The following is a 19002-nucleotide window of genomic DNA, read 5'->3' on the forward strand; positions in this document are numbered from 1 at the left end:
TAGAAGATAAATTACTAGAGAGATCCAATTTGCAAATCCTAATACTAATATCATTACCACATGTCTCAAAAAGGACCAATTACAAGACCTATTGGGTGAATTGGCCAAATATATATGTAAAAGATTCTTGAAACTTGCTTGACGGTTTAAAATCTGAATCATTTATGGTTAGAATCTGGTTGCTAAGCAAGTTTGCTAAAGAAAGATATGCATAAATAGAACTATTTAGCAAAAATACATAAATATATAGAAACCAAAGTTTTGTGACCTAGTTTTATGCGGGTTGTTATGTTGGAGGGATATAGTGTGGGAACCAATTGGAGGAATAGAACTGAATAAACCTAAATAAAATTATCCTTTACCAATTTGGTTAAGTAAATTTATCAAAGTCAAAGAGAAATAAATATCTAAAAAATATTCAAATTTTTTTCTGAAATTATTAAAATATATATTCTTTAATTATATTTATTCAGATATTGTGAGGATTTATACAGATGTATATTTAGTCCCATATTAATTATTTACTAAAAAGATCTTGAATATTTATACAGAGCCTAAGAATCGAAATAATACTTTCCAACTAGTCTTTTTGTATAAGATTCTGAATTGTTACAAATAATATTAGAGTGGATCCGATCCATCCCTTCTATGGACTAGGAGATACTACAGTACGAATTTATTGGGCTAATCATGGGCTAATCACGATGTTTATGAATGGATTTGATCCTTAGCTTGACGAGGATGCTAGGACTTAAATAGAGAGAGCATGTGAAGATGTATACGGATATATATTTAGTTCCACATTGATTATTCATCGAAAAAGTTTTGGATACTTATATAAAATCAAAAAATTCAAATAATATATTTCAACTAGTCATTTTAGGTGAGATTTTGAGTTGTTATAGATATCAAAAAAAATTTTGACAAAATAAATCTAAAAAAATAGATTTTATTATATCTAAAAATAAATAATAGGAAAACACCTGTTCATCCATTAACATAAATGATAGAATATTGCGAATGCCTAAAGGGTATATATTATATACCATGTATGCACTTTGAAATATCCTTACGTACATTCAACATATTCAATAAACTTCATCAAAGTAAATGAAAGAAATAAAATATATTTTCAAAATCTGATATAAAAGTTGCTGATCAATGTTTTTCTTGTTGCCTCCATTAAACAGAGATGGAATCCTCTGTGCTACATATTTAGCACTATAAAGAGCTGCACCCCCTAGCACTATCATGTTATTCTATCATGGAGATGGATGGCTGTTAACTATGATCTTTCTCATGCACTTTACAAAATACTATCATGTTGACAACTATCTATCCCTATAATAGAATGATATGGTAGCAATTAAGGGCTATGCCCTTTATGGTGTAAAAGACAAAAGAACAATCAATGTTAATTAGTGGCAAAAGACCCTCATCAATTCATGGATGTTTCCTATATCTTATTATTATTGTTGTTGTCATTATTATTATTTATTTTATTTTTATTTTTATTTTTATTTTTATTTTTATTTTTATTTTTATCACCATCATCAAACTACAATTGCAGCATAAAGTTGAATAATGGATGGAGCCCTCTAAGTTGGATCTAGCATGGAGTTGGGTAATTAAACTTTATCACTATATAATCAAAGATATTATTAAGTAGATAATAAATTAAATTAATAGCATATTAATATAGTTATTTATTTCACATAAAAAATTCATGATTGCTCTATAAAATAAAATAGAAATAATAATAGAATCGGATATTTAGATATGGATATGGTAGTTATCTATCCATATCTTCATCTATTTTTTTTTAATGGATATAGATATAGATATTAGTTAGATACTCAAATCTCTATCCATATCTAGAAAGATATGAATATGAAAATAGATTCCCATTAAAATTATCCAATCCACTTTCAACCTTATGTTATGATGACAATATCTAGCCTATTCTACTTTATAGCACCAGCTTGCATTTTACCGCTCATTTCATCTCTTCCACTTTCACAACAAGTAACACTTAACCATAAAATTCAATATTCAAGAACTTTCTAAAACATTAATCATCATTTTTATTTAAATAATTTTTACTAAAAATTCAAAATATATGATCATATTCTACTGCATCTAGTGTACTTATTAATTTATTTTAAATAAAAAGACATGTCTTGCATGTGCCACAATCTAGTTTTTTAAAAACAGCGTCATATGCTCAAGTTGGCAGACACAAGCCCAACCCAGCCATGTTTAGTTCAGGTTGAGCCAGGATTCTACAATTTCCTTTGGGTGTTAATCAAATAACTAAATTCAAATTTTCAATAGATTATATATGAGTCAGAGCTCTGATTCAAGTGAATTGAAGAAAAACAAACTTAATTATTGATTTCAGAGGAAGATCTTTTTTTCAAAAACAATGTATTTTGAGCCTTATAAGAATCTCTGTTAATGTCTGTCTTTTGTATTATGCTTGCATCCATTGCCAATTTGTATATATCAATTAAAATAAATGTGTGCATTTATCTCAAGAAAATAATGATCTATAGAAAAAAGGTCCGAAGTGAATCTTTTCTTGAGATAATAAGTTTGATAATTTAGCTGATATATTGTATAAAGCTTCCATGTTTCAATTCAAGTCTTAAGAACATTCATAGTTCTTTGCTCTTTTACGTTAGATCAATTTGTTATGATTATGGCAAAAAGTTCTTCATATGTACAGCTCCTTTTAGTCAATTAAGGTGGAGATAGAATTCTTTTTCCCTTTTAATGGTTATTCATCTCTAAGTTAAAAACAACGGGAAAAAAAAAAAAAAAAAAACGTTCCGAGTTTTTGTCAAAAACATCATCTTTGAGCTACATCAAGATGGGTTAATGCTTGAATTGGCTTGAGTCATAAGATTCAACTCATGGATAAGGTGGAAATCCTAAATCGAAGGCGAATTGGCTCATGTAGGAATTTGAACCATATGTGTGCCTCCCAACCCTCCCAGCCTAATTCCCATAAATATAAGTTGAATTAATAAATGTTAAAGCCATTTACTGAGAACAAATGAACTAAAGGATTAAATGTACATGTAATAAATCTATGAATGCTGCTTGATCCTCCTGGTCAATTTTTATATAAATTCGTGTACACACTACCCACAGAAAGCACTTATACAAACTGTTCATTTATTTTTATGTTGACTACTAAGTTATCTTCTAATGGGGTACTCACATGTACAAGTTTTGGTTGTACTCATAAGTTCAATTTTCAAGTGCTTGATGACTCACTTGAGGTGGCAAAATGTTTCATTGATATATGTCAATTCTGCCAATGAAAATTGACACTGAAAATTGACTACACTATATATTTTTGAAGACCTCTAGTCTATACATAGGATCTCGGGCATCGCAGCCGGGTATTTATGAACTTCAATTGAACATGTACACTAACCATATGTACTTTCACTTGACTGAATTGTTGATCCAGCATGTTGTTTAGATGGGTGATCATCTTATAATCATTCTACCAATGTGTAGTAATCCAGGGTAGGAAGCACAGTCACAGTGGAACAAGCCAAGATATTAAAATGAACAAGAATTAAATGATAGTCTAGAATATAAACAATTGCATCAAATACACACTACATACATTATCTATTTAATAGACTTTCAACAAGAAATAAAAGATAACATATAGGATTCCCAAACCACTAGCTTTGGCCGGATATCATAACAAGCAGTTATTTGTTTGATAGCAAGAGTTCTAGATTTGTCCTTAGAAAATATCATTATAGTAAATATAATATATGTATTCCATGATCCAGGTCAAAAACTCTCCTCTGAGATGATTATAGCTGGTCATAAAAGGTTATAGGCAAATTAATGTACCTCAAGAGCAACACCAGAATTGTGAACAAATTCTTGATCTATCCTTGCCTTAATGGATGGTCCTCCTGGGGCGGTTGTAAGCAGTCCAAATAGGTTCTCCAATAAACAACCTCATTACCTGCATATATACCACAAGCCACGGGTCCATGTACAAGGATTTGAGCAGAAATAAAGGTTCCACTATTCGACCAACAAATTCTGTCCAATTTTAAATTATTATGGTAACAAAGGTTCAACCTTTCTACCAACACATTCTGTTTGAGCAAGTCTGCAACAAAAGTACTTCTTCAGTACTTAAAAATTCATTCAGCAATATTCAAATTTTCCTGTCCTTCACACTATAGAGCAGTATATGACTTTGATAAGCACAGAATTATTAGATTGTCTCACTATTGAGAACTATCTTTACTTTGTTTCAAATCTGCAAATCTTTAACTATAGAAAAATATCATTTTTTTGAGATAGAAAACTATCATGAACACCACTTCTAGTAACAGTGACAGAATAAAACAAGGATGACATAAAGGTACCTGTTGTATTTATATAAGTTGAGTGAGCGATTGATGAATGCAATAATTGTTTATAGTTATCAGCACTGCTTTTAATGTAAAGCTAGAAAGCACAAATACCTCAAATCACATACCATATTCATATTTGATACATATCAGATACGCAGACCGCATACTTCTCGAATGTGTAAGGAGGGTGTGTAATTTCTTTATTAATGCTAACATTTTAATGATGGTTAGTTTTGTAGTTTATGATGTCAACATTAAAATATGAATTATGGACTGGGATCTATGGATTTGATTAATGATTAATAATGAACTTGTGAAGTTGATGCTAACATATAAATATGGACAATGTTATTTTAATGACTATATACAAAGTAACACACACACACACACACACATATATATATATGTATGTATGTATGTATGTGTACATACATACATACATACATACATACATGTATATAAATACACACACACACAAACTACTTTTTCAACATTTGTCACAGCATCCATGCTTCATAGTTGTAGAGCAAGAATGAGTCAAAGCATAAAGTCTGCCGCTTCTTCTTTAGGTTCCTAGAAGTTCATATGATTCTCAATTCACATTAGGGTATAATCGGACATTACCTTTACATGGTTTAAAGTATCCAATGTAAAGCAATGGTAGATTCCAGCAGGCAACACAATCATGTCCCCTTGATCGAAATTCGTATCCAGAGATCCTCTTTGTCCCGCACATCAAAGTACCCACTTCCTTCCAAATATTAACAGATCTCTTCATCAGCATGGATGTGTTCTCAGTAGAATCTCTTCAATTTTTCCTCATAATTCTCAACTTTTCCAGGGCATAACTCCAGAAGGTCCTGTGATGAACAAAATGGTGAAAATATTGGAATGGTGCAGTAGTTGATTGCGTATCCATGTTTGTGCATGTCCTTTTGCTTCCAACTTAATGGTTGCAACTAACATTAGCTGCTTATCATGCACTAAAGAGATGGGGAGAGAGAATTCAAATCATATACTTGTATCCTCTTCTTTCTCAGATTTTCTTTAGTTCTTCATCATTCTCATAGTTTCGGTAATCCAAAATACCAATATAAAACTCCAAGCTCTGCAGAAAATAGATACCATAATCTCAGCAAAGCACATTGTATGCAATATTGTACAGAAGAAATTAGAATACTGCAAAAATCTCCAATATGACATTCAAAATTAGAACCATATAGATCCAAGAATACTGCAAAAAATATGACATTCAAATCTTAGAAAAAACTCCATATGCACCAAGGTTTCGCTGCTCATATTCTACTTTCCTGGTGACACGGTTTGCAGCAAAAACTACCGCATAATTGAAACATAGGCCATAAAGCCAAACACTGATTAGATCCTGATGCACCACAACCACATGTTCTCTCCATGCCAAGAACTTCAGCATCCAATCACTGTTATTTCTGATGGAGTTCCATATCTATCATGCATGTGCATAAAATAAAAATTATGTAGAGATAGAGAGATGGAAAGAGAGATCGGACAAGCACCTTTAAGCTTGCTCAGGCTTACAAATTCTTTAGGGTTCTGATGGTGTGGAAGCCTCTGGTCCTTATCGCTCCCATCTATCAACCAGACCTAATCATAAGAATAAGTAAAACAAATCCAGTATTAGATCATGTGGTGCCTGTCAAAGACAAGCGTTTGGATCCAGAGGGGACAAATTTTCACCTCCAAAGCCATCGGATGGTGTTTCTCTGCTTATCAAGGTCTTCTCAATTTCTGAATCTCTTGTTAGATGTGATCCTATATATATAAGAGGGTGGGAGGATTACCTGTAAATGCTTCTCATGCCACATGCGTGGTCCAATGGTTTGTGGTATTCCTTGTCCACAAACAAACACCATATCAATGAAATATCATTCTTTCTTTAAACTTTAAATACACGGTCTTGCTTGTCTTTATCCCTCCGAGGACTCCAACAAAAAGATGGGATACTGATCCCTGAACTGCCAGGGCTTCTCCAGAAGCCTGATAGAAATCTTTTCTTCTTCCCCGGAGCATTGCCTTGGTAACAGGGTTGGGCCTCAAAGCATTTCCATAGATGCAGAGAATCATCAAGTACTACTGATACATGGCTTAAAGGCTTGCCATCAAATTTCAAATCCTTGCCTGGAGCTAGTCCACATACAATAGACAGAATAGATTATTCCCACTTCCCACAATGCCCCTCAACACTGCCCCTATAAACTGTCATTTCATTCACATATCAATACTTCTGGAGAAAACCACATAAATATGGGATAATTTATTAGTACAGACAGATTGCACAGGAAAAAAAGTGACAAAAATAGAAGGAAAATACAGATCCTAAGATTGACTATGAGATGGGTAATTGATTTGGTGTAGTTTACAGTTTACACAATATCATGGCTCTTGGCTGTTAACCCGGTTGTGAAGCTCCAGCATCTCTTGGTGGTTAGGGTCTACGGAAAGGGCAGCCCTGCAATCACGAAGAGCACCGGGAACATCACCAATGTGCTCATAAAAGGCAGCTCGTAGATGGAGGAGGTGGACATCAGCTTTGAAGGCTATTGCTCTTGTCAGCTCTTCTATTGCCTCTTTCTCCTTATGGCCATCCATCAAGACTGTTGGTAACAAAACATATCCACTTTCATGTCGATAGACAAAAAGTAACATAAAAAGAGGAAATCAGCAATGAAGAGAAGGCTAAAAAACAGCTATAATTCCTTTCAAGTACACAGGTGGGATTCAGACCATGAGGCTTATGGTAAAGCAACCAAATCTATCAAATTTGTTGTTCAGCAGGTACCCTGAGGAAAAATAGTTTTCACTCTAACACCAAAACAATTGCTATGAGGTTTGACATTTATGTCAGCTATTTGATCTTAATGGACTGCTTCAGGTATATTTTCATCTGTATCAAGCTCCAGACATGGATCTAGCCTCAAACGCTCGCTGTATTGGCCTTCAATGGAAATAATTGACTTCATGCAGAAGATAAAACAGCCAGGGTGCAAACCAAACACAAACATGCACCCCAAAAAACATGGTTTTTAATACAATCTATTTTGAGAAGATATGGTCTGATTTGGAACAAATATATATCAGCTCTTGATTGCTTCGTAATGTTGTTAGCATCATGCTGAACTACAAATTTAATGCTCTTTAATTATAGCTCAAACCAATGCTACGTCTCGGCAGGACAGGAGCATCCTAGTTGTCCTGTCACATTTCTGTAAGAGAACGACCCCAAAGCCCATCCATGTAGGGAAAGAAGAAAGAGAAAAGAATAAGAGAAAGGAAAAAGAAAAAAAAGGGGGAAAAAAGGAAGGGAAGGGGAAAAAAGAAAGAATAGAAGGAAAGAAGAAGGGAAAGAAAGAAGAAGAAAAAGGAAAGAAATAAAGTACGGAATGAAGAAAAAAGAAACAAAAAAAAAGAAGGAAGAAGGAAAAGTAAAGGAAAGAAAGAAGGAATAAAAGAAAAAAAAAGCAAAAAAAAAAAAAAAAGATGAAGATAGAGAGAAAAATAAAGGAAAGAAGAAGGGTATAGAGACGGAGTATACCTATCGGGACACCCGATCAGGAAGGCTACCGATGGAAGGTTGGACAAGAGGGCATCTCATTCCAGGATACCCCATCCCACAAGATTTAAAACCTTGGCTAGAGTAATAAAAAGAGACTCTAGCAAAACTAAACAAAGTAGCAATTTAAATTTTTCTTAAGGTTCTATTTTGAAAAATTGCCCAGATTTTTTCTTTGAACTAGGAAATGCACCAAAATTTATTCAGAAAACTGCTTCCACAGATGAGATAGTGAATCTGCAATCTTGTCTAATATGCCTCACTAAACTGCCATTTGCCCACTTAGACTACTACCACATTTATGTTAATCATGGGTCAGACAAATGAGTTCATTTTGAGAGCTAGTTGTCCAGCTGTGTGCACTTGTTTTGTTTTATTTTCCTCCCATTAAGAACTTAACTACATAGTGTGTTTATCACATATGTGAATAGCTATAGAGGTGGGAAAAGGCAAGGGCAATGCGAAGCTCAATCTTGTCTCCCATTTTCAATAACATTTTCTCAGTTTTGACAATGTCACATCCCATTTAAGTCAGACTCAAGTTTTTGCATTATATATAGTAGATAAATTTATATTTAGCATAGCCATATAAATAAGAGCTTTGATACACGAACCAATGCAATTCCCCAAACTAACCAATCCAACATGGCACGATGCGATTGGCACATCCTACTGGGAATTGTGCAATTGACAAATGGTTGGAGTCACTGGACCATTCATGGGGTACCACATGAGAGCCATTTTGAATTTAGAGACCTCAGGTTGCAGGCTGCATTTTAGTTTTTTCCAGTGTTCTAGGATGTGATTCATGCGATGGCACATGCAAATACAGCATGGTGGTCACACAGCATTGGGGCTAGGCCACACAATCAGCCATTAGGCAATTACATAGGCCCAAGCAACTAGTTTGTGCAGCTTGAGCATATAAATTGTGACAAAAATGGATGATAAGTTACTTTGTGCACAAAAGAAGAAGATTGTTTCTTGAGTGTCTTTTTTGAAAAATTAGAACATTAAATAGCACATATCTAGTTTATTAGGTTATAAGTAATTTATCCTTGTTGGTGGATTTTTGGCTATTCATCATGTGATAGTTTATAAACTTGTTCACTGCATTAGTATGACCAAAATGAGGATAGTTCATACAAAGATATTATTACTTTTTAGGTTAACATGGCATGCTATACTAGAATAAGCTCTCAAATAAGTATAGAATTATATATTTCAACTTTCCTTTTTTTCCCTAAATTTTTACTTATTTATTTCTAAATTGTAACTTATTTTGTCTAACTCTATGTATTCTATTTATTTTAAAACATTTCTAAAATACCCATATCTATACGCACCTGCATGCCACTGTTGCTTTTTAAAACATCGGCATTTTCCGGAAGTAACAGTGAACACAATTTTATTTTAGTAGTTTATGGGGACAGCTTATGAGGTGGACCAGGTTAGAGAGGATTTAGAAAAAAATGTTATAGATAGCTGTCCACGATATAATTGGAAATATCAGCATTGTTTGTGAAGCTGAGTTAGAAAGACAGGAAGCTGAAGTGGGGACATAAAAAGACAAATGCATGAATAGCTTTCCTAATTTTGGAGCCAGATGAGGATACTGGGAAGCACTAGCACAAGTTAGAGTGGTAAGATAATGGAAAGGATCCAACCTGCAGCACGGTATCTGTAAGGATAGACGCGTAGAGGATCCAATTCGGTCACCTTCTGCAAATCAGCCATTGTAAGTTCACGGTCACAGTACTCTGATCTCTTCTCATAAGCTGATGCATTATTTCTGGCCTTCTCTATTAATTTGGTCATTTCCTCATAAGCAGCATTCCTGTCATTCTTCAGGAAATGGACTCGAGCTAGTCCCTGATGGGCTCGAGTGTGCCGGATGTTTAGGGCACTCCTGTAACGCTCTGCTGCCAGGTCTAGTTTCCCACAGTCGACATACACACTTCCAAGATTGTTCAAGGCCTGTACAGTGGAGTTTAGAAATGGTGTCACCAATCAAACATTATTTAACAAAATAGCCACAACATTCCAAAAAAAGAGAATTGTAAATGCCAACTTCAGCAATGCTCATTTGCTTATTCATGAATACAAGAGTGTTTGATTTTCTAGAAGTCAGTCAAGTCCAATGAATTATATTTTCCAATATATAAGACAAAAAGGTTTCACTCTTATACATTGACTTCACAACTAAGCACTCATCAATAAAACCCAGCAAAACCGGTTTTACTTTGAGGCAGTGCAACCACATATAAGACATATCTCTCTAGATTTTATTAGAAAATGAGATGATGATGATGATGATAACGATGATGATGCTATCAATTAAATATGAAATTATATGTTAGGTTACCTAGAGACTTCTCTAAAGATTATAAGCCTGCATGTTAGTAGGGATGATCTTTAAGTTTCATTCATGAAAAGCATGAATAGGTTGTCTCAAGCCCAAAGAATTCCAGTCCAGTGATCAGTTGTCATTGAAGCCAACATTTCTATCCATTATTGAGCAAATCTATCCAATAGACCTACAAGCAATTGCCGCCACCTGTTCCAGGGCTATATTCATCTATCTATGTCCTAATGCATGGAAGAACGGTTCATTATAGTACATTGTTTTCAGAAAATCAATCTTAGTTCAATCATAAACTTTACTGTTTTATCACTTTTTGGATACTTGTGCAGTCCTTGACAAGAAAATAACTTTGATCTCAAGTGACATATAGAACCTAATTCTATTATAGGCTTCCTCGACTACATCCTTAAAAAGTTAGAATTCTCTGCACTTAGCTTCCTGACTCCTGAAATCACATTTGATCTAAAACTTGTTCCTGAATCAAGCTTCTAAGTGTTGTCTAGAGATCTATCAAGTTCTCCCGAAATGTGTAAAACTTCAACCTATCCATAAGAACCCATCATTATAATACAATATATAGGAAAACAAATATAGAACTATAGAAAAGTTCTTCGAGTAATACTAAATTGACTAATCAATGTTTGTTGTGATTAAGATAGCTCACTCATGCAATATAACACTTAACATAAAAGAGAAAAAGGCATAACATTCATTGTCGAGCCCCTTAAGACAAAATCTTTGGCACTTAAGCTGTTGGTCCGTTTTTTTCTTTTCAAAAAGACAGTTGGTTACTTTAAGTGCCATCATTTGCATTGAAGCTTCTCTTGATACGGCAGTCTAAAAAAGGCATATCAAGTGCTCATGCATCCAGTTGATGTAAGCAGGACTCCCACTTGGGGTTCCAAAAAATGTCATTTTGTTTCATGTCATTTCCATCCGTCCAAGCATCAGTAACTCCATAAATCTTGAAACTTAAAAGTGTCCATGTCACCCTGGCTTGATTCTAAGGTTATGGAGAGTGGACAGGACCAAATTCCTTAAATTATTCCATTATACATGTGACAAGAAATAATTTCGCAAAATACGTAAGTATAGGTCACATTTGCTACACTGTCTCCAACAATTTTAATGATGCATCCGGCCAATAAACTTACCTTTTGGCATTTCTCTCACCAATGATTTACCAAATTCCTATATCTATCTCCTTATTTAATAGTAATGTCCAACAGCACAAGATATGCTTGTTGCAGCAAAGCAATTCCATGTTTGTTTGCAGAAACCTTTCTTTAGTTCCATCGTACTCTAAAGGGTTTTACATATTATACATTCATTGTAAATTATGCAGAGTTCTAGATTGCTGAGGCTTTAAAATATACTCGGACATGACATAGCCGTTGAGAGTCCTTGCATGTCCCAACCCAACTAGGATGTTACCAAGTTTGCAATCTCCGCACGAGTCCCTAACTGGTACCTTGTTGGTACAGTGTCAGTATGCTTCGTATAGAGGTTAGTTCAGCATACTGACACTTGGTAAGTTTCCATACCAAGTATCAATTTGGTACCATATGGTACAATATGCCCAGTACAAGGCAGTATGTAACCGCACTTGAACCTTGGATGTTAGTACAGCTGATGAAGGTACCTTGGTGACTAGAGTTTAAGTAGGTGTCCATCAAGTTTGCAAAAGTCCAAACAGGCTGAAAAGAGTAGTCAGTTGGAACCTAGTGTCTTTACTACTTAAATTTTGGTGGAAAGACCAAAGAGTGGTACTGTTTTCAAATTGGAGTTCTGGACTTAGCGGACTCTATTTATTTTTAGCTGCTCCAGTCTTGACCGAGTTGGGAATTCACCAGCAGTTTGGTGGTGATCCCTCATCAAGTTGGTCATAGATAGTGTGAACTAGTAAGTGACAACATCTTTGAGGATGGAGAGAGCATGTGAACTGAGAGTTGAATTTGACTAAGTTCTGTAGGTTTTCTTTTAATTAATAAAAGTCTTATTATTTGTCTCCAGATTTTCTTCTTATAGATTCTATCTGTGTTATATCAGTGCCTATTTGAGACAATGCTATGCATCAGAAGATCCTCCTCTATAGTGATTCCAATAACAAGCCATGAATGTCTTAGCACTCTAAAAGCAGTATCCTTACATCAGCAAGAAGCAACTGGCTAGTAGTACGAGTCGGTATGGATCCATACCGGACCGAACCAGCGCAAACCGACATAGAAGAGAAGGCAACCGGAGAGGAGGAAAAGAGAGAAAGAGGAGAGGGGGAGGGGGAGGAAGAGGATGGTCGGAGGAGATACCGACGGTGGTCACAAGCGGGCCACCGGCGCGCTCGGAGGATCGCCAAGGCCTTCGCTTCCTCTGCCAAATTACGCCCGAGAGAATGACAAAAAGAAAGGGGGAACGGAAAGAAAATGAGGAAAAGAAAGCTGTCAGAGAGTCCACCGAAGGGCCTCCGACTAGCCGCTGTGCTTGTCGAACAGCACAATCGTGGCCTGCGGCACCCCGGATGTGAAACAGGGGCAATCTCCTCTATTTCATAAATTTTTTTTAAAAACTCTGACCACAGTGAAGCCGGCAATGGGTTTGTCGGCTTCACTGTTTTTCAGATTTTTTTCTAAAAAATCCTAAAATAGTGAAATCGGAAATAGTGAAAACCTATTACCGGCTTCACTATTATCGTCATTTTTAAAAAAACACAATGAACTGAATAGGGGTGGTCGCCTCTGTTCTGCGGCCGCGGCTCCGCCCATGCATTTTTCACCATCCAGTGGCCACAATAGCCACCCAGCATCCTCCAACGGTCTCTTCGTTGACTGCGCCTCCTTTCGATACCATCGCTCCTCTCTCTTTTTCTCTCTTGATTAAACATCCTGTCGGGCAACATTGAGCCGTGGAGGCCTCTACAGCCCTCTGATAGCCTCAACAGACCACCGCCAGCCTTCAGCGGCATCGTCCCCTCTTTTCCTCCCCTCCTCTCTCTCTCCCTCTCTTTCCATCTCTTTCCCTCTCCCTCCTCTGGTGTTCGGATTTGCCTGACCAAACCATCCCAATTTGCCACCAGTACGGCTCAGAACGTCCTGAACTGTCCGATTCAGGACGATTCGGTGAACGCCAAGAAGTGTCAACACTAGCAATAGCTACTTAGAGTGTCTTGTCATAGGATCAAGTGTTATCACTTAAATTCTCAAATATTACAAGTGCTAAATGATATTAGCTTAAACAGGAGCAGGGCCGAAGCATGGCTAGGGGGGCCATGACACCCCTTCTCATGCAATTTCTATTCATGCATCCCCTATTTCCTATCAAGGATTCTCTACTTAAATTATTTATAAATTTAAACAGCAATATTTTACTAACTGAAAAACGGCCCAGAAAATATTGAAAGATAGGGATCTCCACTTTTTTTTCCTTTAATAGATGGCGACATGGTTCAACTTAGCCATGAGTGGGTTTTTCTGGGAACCTTTTTAGGTGCTTCAAGGCATTTCTAAATTAAATAGGGTAACTTCAATCAGCAAACATTATGTAGATGAGTTGTTTAGTCAAGAGGTGGTCCAAATGTTTAAACTGAAAATCCTTAACAGATATGGGAATGACATGATTGCGGACAGTAATGTTGCATATCTTTACATATTGCTTATATCAATATTCTCATATTATGTCAATCCTGAATCTTCTATTCTCTTTAGGCCTTCTGCCTCCAGCTACACCTTATTCTGCCACTTTAAAGCACATGAGTTTTCATAGTCAATCTACTGTACTAGGCATTCGGTCATCTCTCTCTCTTAAAAGAAAATAAGTGATGCGGAATGTTGCATTTACAGCTGCACTACAATTTCAGTTGTAGTACAAATGAAATCACAAGAAACCAAAATCCCCACAAATGAAAAGTTAAATGGAACAAAGGACTAAACGGTAAATATTTCTTAGATAGTTCTGCTGTCATAGCCATTCTTTTTGTTATTGGTTTTAGTAACGGACACTTTTCCATGCTTGGACAACTAAACTTCTTGGTGTCAAGACAACATTATGAAAAGGTACACGATATTGTACAGTAATAGCTGTTATCATGGGCACTCAGTTAATGGGACTTAAGAGTTGCAACCAAATTGAAACAATTAAAGCAATTCAGAATCAGAAAAAGAGTCAGATACAAAGAAAATTAACAAAATTGTGTCAAAAATATTTTAAAATTTCAGAATTTAAGAATATTAGATTTTAAGAGGACGGGCTTTAGCACAATGGTAAGGTTGCTCCATTGTGACATGGATATCATAGGTTCAAAACACAAATACAGCCTCCCAATATGTCTATGTAAGGTTGCATACATCTATTTCCCTTCTAAACATGCTAACAAGGCTCATGCCAAGTCACCGAGCTTATATTATGAACCCAAGTTTGGGAATAGGCCCAAAAAAAAATTGTCTAAACAGATGACATATCTAAAACATGTCAAAGCCTGTAGTTGGATGTCTTCAGTGACTATAGTTGCTAGAGTTGAAAGCAGGTGTGGGAGCAGATTGAAGTATAGGTGCATGAAAGCATATACTTTAGAAACACTTCAGCAAGGAAGTGCTTAGAATGCAGAAGCAAGTCTGAGATTCTAAGAAGATTCTAAAGCACATGTGTTACCCTAGGTGAAGATTCCAGCTCCTAAGTCAAAATGATTATCCAAGAAAATACAAGGGGCCTTTCATGCATCCTATTACTCTGTTGCATTATAATCCCATAGAATTATGAAAGTGGTAGATTCCTTAACCATCAAAAAATAAAATAAACTCATATTTCTATCCTTAAATTGCAAAATTTGAAATAAAATATTCCCTTATATAGCCAGCTTTAAACCTGGCTTTAACCAATATGGTCTAAGCTGAATTCCTAGGCAAGGCGACTCTTAGGTTTGCCATGAAATCTAGAAGACCAGTTCATTAAATGAAACTTTCCTAATTGATTATACAATATATACCCATGCAATTAAAGCACCGCCATCCAATATCTCTCCATAATTAGATAGAATCTACATGAAATGGGAACAAGGTGCAGCTTGGTATATAGAACTAGAGAAATCTTTAGCAAAAATGATTAAGTCAAAAAAAAAAAACTTGAAATTCAATCAAGAACACATTGAAAAAGAAAGAAACGAGTTGTTTAAGATTTTCAGGGATAGAAGATCAAGTGCCCATTCTACAGGGGCTTATGAAGATCAAGTGGCAGCATTTCATAGGAAAGAGCAAATGCAGTATGTTAAAAACAAGCAGGTAGAAGGTGAACCCAGTAATACATACTTGACCCTTCCGAAGTCTATCAGAAGGACACTTCAAAGCATCTTCAAGAAGTGAGATCACAGTTGCAAAGGATGAAGGATCAAGGTTTGAATCTGCCAATGCATAGGCTTTCAAAAAGAAAGCCTCAAATGACCTCTGAATGGAAATTGACTCTTCTGCTTTATGTAGCCCTTCCTCACAGTGACCAGTATCATACAAAATCCACCCCTCATATACCAGACGTTCATGTTCACTTCCTGCATGCTGGCGCGCTAGCTGCAGGCTGCGCATTGCTGCTTCAGGACAGTTCAGCCTACTCAACAAAAACCACAGATCCAAAGCAAACTTCAGCGCACAAATAACAACCTAGAATACACTTGTTCTACTTATTATCAGACTACAATATATGAAAGTTACCTAAGAAGAAGCAAAGATTGCCTGAAGTACAGTACACCTTTGGAAGAATCAGATTCAAGCATCTGATAGATAACTGAGAGAGAACCTATATCATCTACTGATGACCATCGATCATATAGCTGCAGCCAACAATCTGCAGTTGTCCAGTGTTCCACATGCTCCCAGACAAGGGTCCGCAACTGGGAAGCAGCTACACGACCTTCAAACATTCGGTACTCAGGAGACAGTGTAAGAATTGTCTGGACATCACAAAGTGCTGCCCTGTAATCCTCGAGTGCCAGATAGAAACAAAACCGTAGTTCTAAGCATTCCAAGGCCAGCTTGAATCCAAGAATACGGTTAATTTCCATAAGGGCAGCTTCAATGCTCTGTTTTCTCATCAAATATGTTGCTCGAAACATGTAAGGGTAAAGAAGAGTTGGGTCCAACTCAGTTGCCTTATTAAGATCTTCCCACTTGATATCCCCATCAGAATAAAGAGATCTCTCTTGATACATCCACCCAAGGGGGTTATAGAAAGATATCACAGAGCTTAGCATATCATAAGACAAAAGCTTGTTACCCCTGATGGCAGCCAATCTAGCCAATCCAGCAATAGAATAGACATGCCCAGCAGCATATGCGGCATTAAACAGGCACTCAGATTCATGATACTCTTTCCTCAAAAGCCTCACACATCCCAGTTGGTGAAAAGCCAACTGCTTCTGCCTATTATCCATTGCTGACTCTACCAACTTCTCCAGAAAGCATGTTGTAACCTCTGACCTCGGATCAGCTTTCATGGCAACTTGACTTAGCAAGCAATACAGTGAAAATGAGGCATGGCCAGCCATGATCAATCTCTGCTGTTCATTGGCATTCGAGAAGATTTTTACCACTTCCTCATCATTTAAACACTCAGGAAGTTCATGAAGAAAAACCTGCAAACATGAAGCAGCAAGAACAGGAGAGCCTTCTTCAAGTGCCAGCTCCATAAGGTCTATAGCATCTTGCCTCGAAGAAACTAAAGATGCAAGTTTCCTGTCACAAGCATCTTTAAGCCTCTCACAACAAAATTTATTTGCAAATACTAATATTTCCAACAGAACATCTGGTGATAAATCACTCAGATTACCTGAGAGACTGAACTCACCGATTACTCTCATTCCCAGTGGCGAGATGCCATTTTCAGACATATCTATGACTTCAAGATATGACTCCGCAAAGCACCCATTAAGCATGGTTTGGAATGGAGTGGACAAAGCTGCAATCTTCTGTCGATCACAGGTAATTTTTTCACCTCTTATTTGGAAACATACAGAATCGGAAACATGCAATCCACAGGAATTACATGCGTCAACCGTCTCAACAATCTCAACAGGGATCTCAGATGCAATGTCCAACAATCCAAATTCTTGAAAGCACTTCCTGCAGGAGGCAAGAAGATCCGAGATTGGTTCTTCTCCCCGTTTCTCATACTTCAGCCATGCTCCAAATATGAGTTTCTCATGAACTGTTCTTGCCTTCTCAAAAGCACAACGGAGGCTCCTCTGAAGCAATTTGACTTCTCCAAGACCCTTAAAACCTGAAATTGGAGTAAGTACAGGTTTGACCTCTCATGCGCCAGACATGACTCGAGCTCTTCATGTATCTGAGCTAAGACTTCTACATAGTCCACAGGCTTAAAGAGAGGGAGAACCGGTGGCTCAGCAACCTTTATGACCGATTCACTGCAGAGCAAGAAGAAAACCGATTAGTACATCCTAAATTTCATGAAAAGAGAAGATACAGGGAAGAGTAAAATTACAGTAAAATAAGAAAGAAAGAGATAGCATAAGCTTACATGGAAGAAGGAGAATGAAAGGAGGACTTAGACAACTTCCCTCTTTCAACTTGAAGCCATGATTGAGGATTAAAAGTATGGAGCTTGGTTTCTTTGCAGGAGGAATCGGAGAGGAAGAGGTTCCTCATGGTAGTTAAGAGGGAGTGAAATCCCCAAATCTCCACAGTTCCAAATGCGTCTTCTCACAAGTTTTCAGAATACAATATACTAGAGAAGATATCAAAGGAAATTGGGAGCAACAACAAACATAATCAAAGAAAGGAGTCTCCTTTTTATCACCAAGCAAAATCTCCACCTAATTGGTACTACTTCCCACAGCAAAAACTGCTTACAAAGACTTCATAACGGATTTCGAATCTCCTTCCTCACTTCTGAGCAACAGAACCATATCCCCAAACAAGAAAAGAAAGAAAAACTAAAAAAGATGGACTCCAAAACTTAAAAAGGAGGCATCTTTCTTCTAAATATCATTCAAACCGCTTGCTGGGTTAAATCCCCAACAAGAAAGGCGCCTCCTTTCCTCCACCTTAACCTCTACATCAACAGATATAACAAGACTCTTAGGGCAAAGAAGCGAAATTAATCCAAAAATTGGCTAAAACTCCCAAACTTTCAGCCAAAAAACCTTCAGAAATTCATCAAAAACGATTCAGAAGGAAGTTAATCGTTTTTGAGCTCTGAGAAGAATTAGGAAAGCAAACCCAGCGAGCTCTCGGCCCCAAACTACGGCGCGGCGATCGGAGTCTGTAGTCAAAGAGGAGGAATCCAAAGCCCTCGATCTCTTCTCTTTTTAGAGGAAAAGGGAAGGGGTGCTTCCTCTTTCCTCAAAGCTTCTCTTTTGCAGACAGTGCGGTGGGTTGGAGAACGATTTAACTCCCATCATCATTAGCCGTTATTCCACTACCATGGCTCTTATTGGACATTTTCACTTTCTCCACACTAAACGTGATTATGTTATGTTAATATTAGTTAATATTTAATACACAAAAGTACTACTTGAAGGTAAAACGTTTTGTTTTTTTTTTATTTTTTATATATTTTGGATGAGATATATATTGTGCGTGCATATATTGTCATAAACTGCAAGCAATAATTTTGGCAAGTAACACCATGTTTGTTTTATTTCAACTACCATC

The 19002-nt window shown here is 36.6% G+C and overlaps 1 protein-coding gene and 1 pseudogene across 1 annotated transcript; both read right to left on the minus strand.

Moving 5' to 3' along the window:
• Nucleotides 1–3398: 3398 nt before the first annotated feature.
• On the minus strand, nucleotides 3399–6510 carry LOC114913992 (acireductone dioxygenase 1-like; annotated as a pseudogene).
• A 151-nt stretch (nucleotides 6511–6661) lies between these two features.
• LOC105042361 (ETO1-like protein 1) lies at nucleotides 6662–18761 on the minus strand. The gene is given in 6 exon segments (XM_073253635.1): nucleotides 6662–7033; nucleotides 9657–9966; nucleotides 15649–15940; nucleotides 16045–17608; nucleotides 17611–17753; nucleotides 17867–18761. Coding segments are annotated over 6 exon segments (2658 nt in total). The 5' UTR covers nucleotides 17995–18761; the 3' UTR covers nucleotides 6662–6812.
• Nucleotides 18762–19002: the final 241 nt, after the last annotated feature.

The sequence above is a fragment of the Elaeis guineensis genome, chromosome 3 (assembly GCF_000442705.2).
Source record: "Elaeis guineensis isolate ETL-2024a chromosome 3, EG11, whole genome shotgun sequence".
Taxonomy (NCBI): Eukaryota; Viridiplantae; Streptophyta; class Magnoliopsida; order Arecales; family Arecaceae; genus Elaeis; species Elaeis guineensis.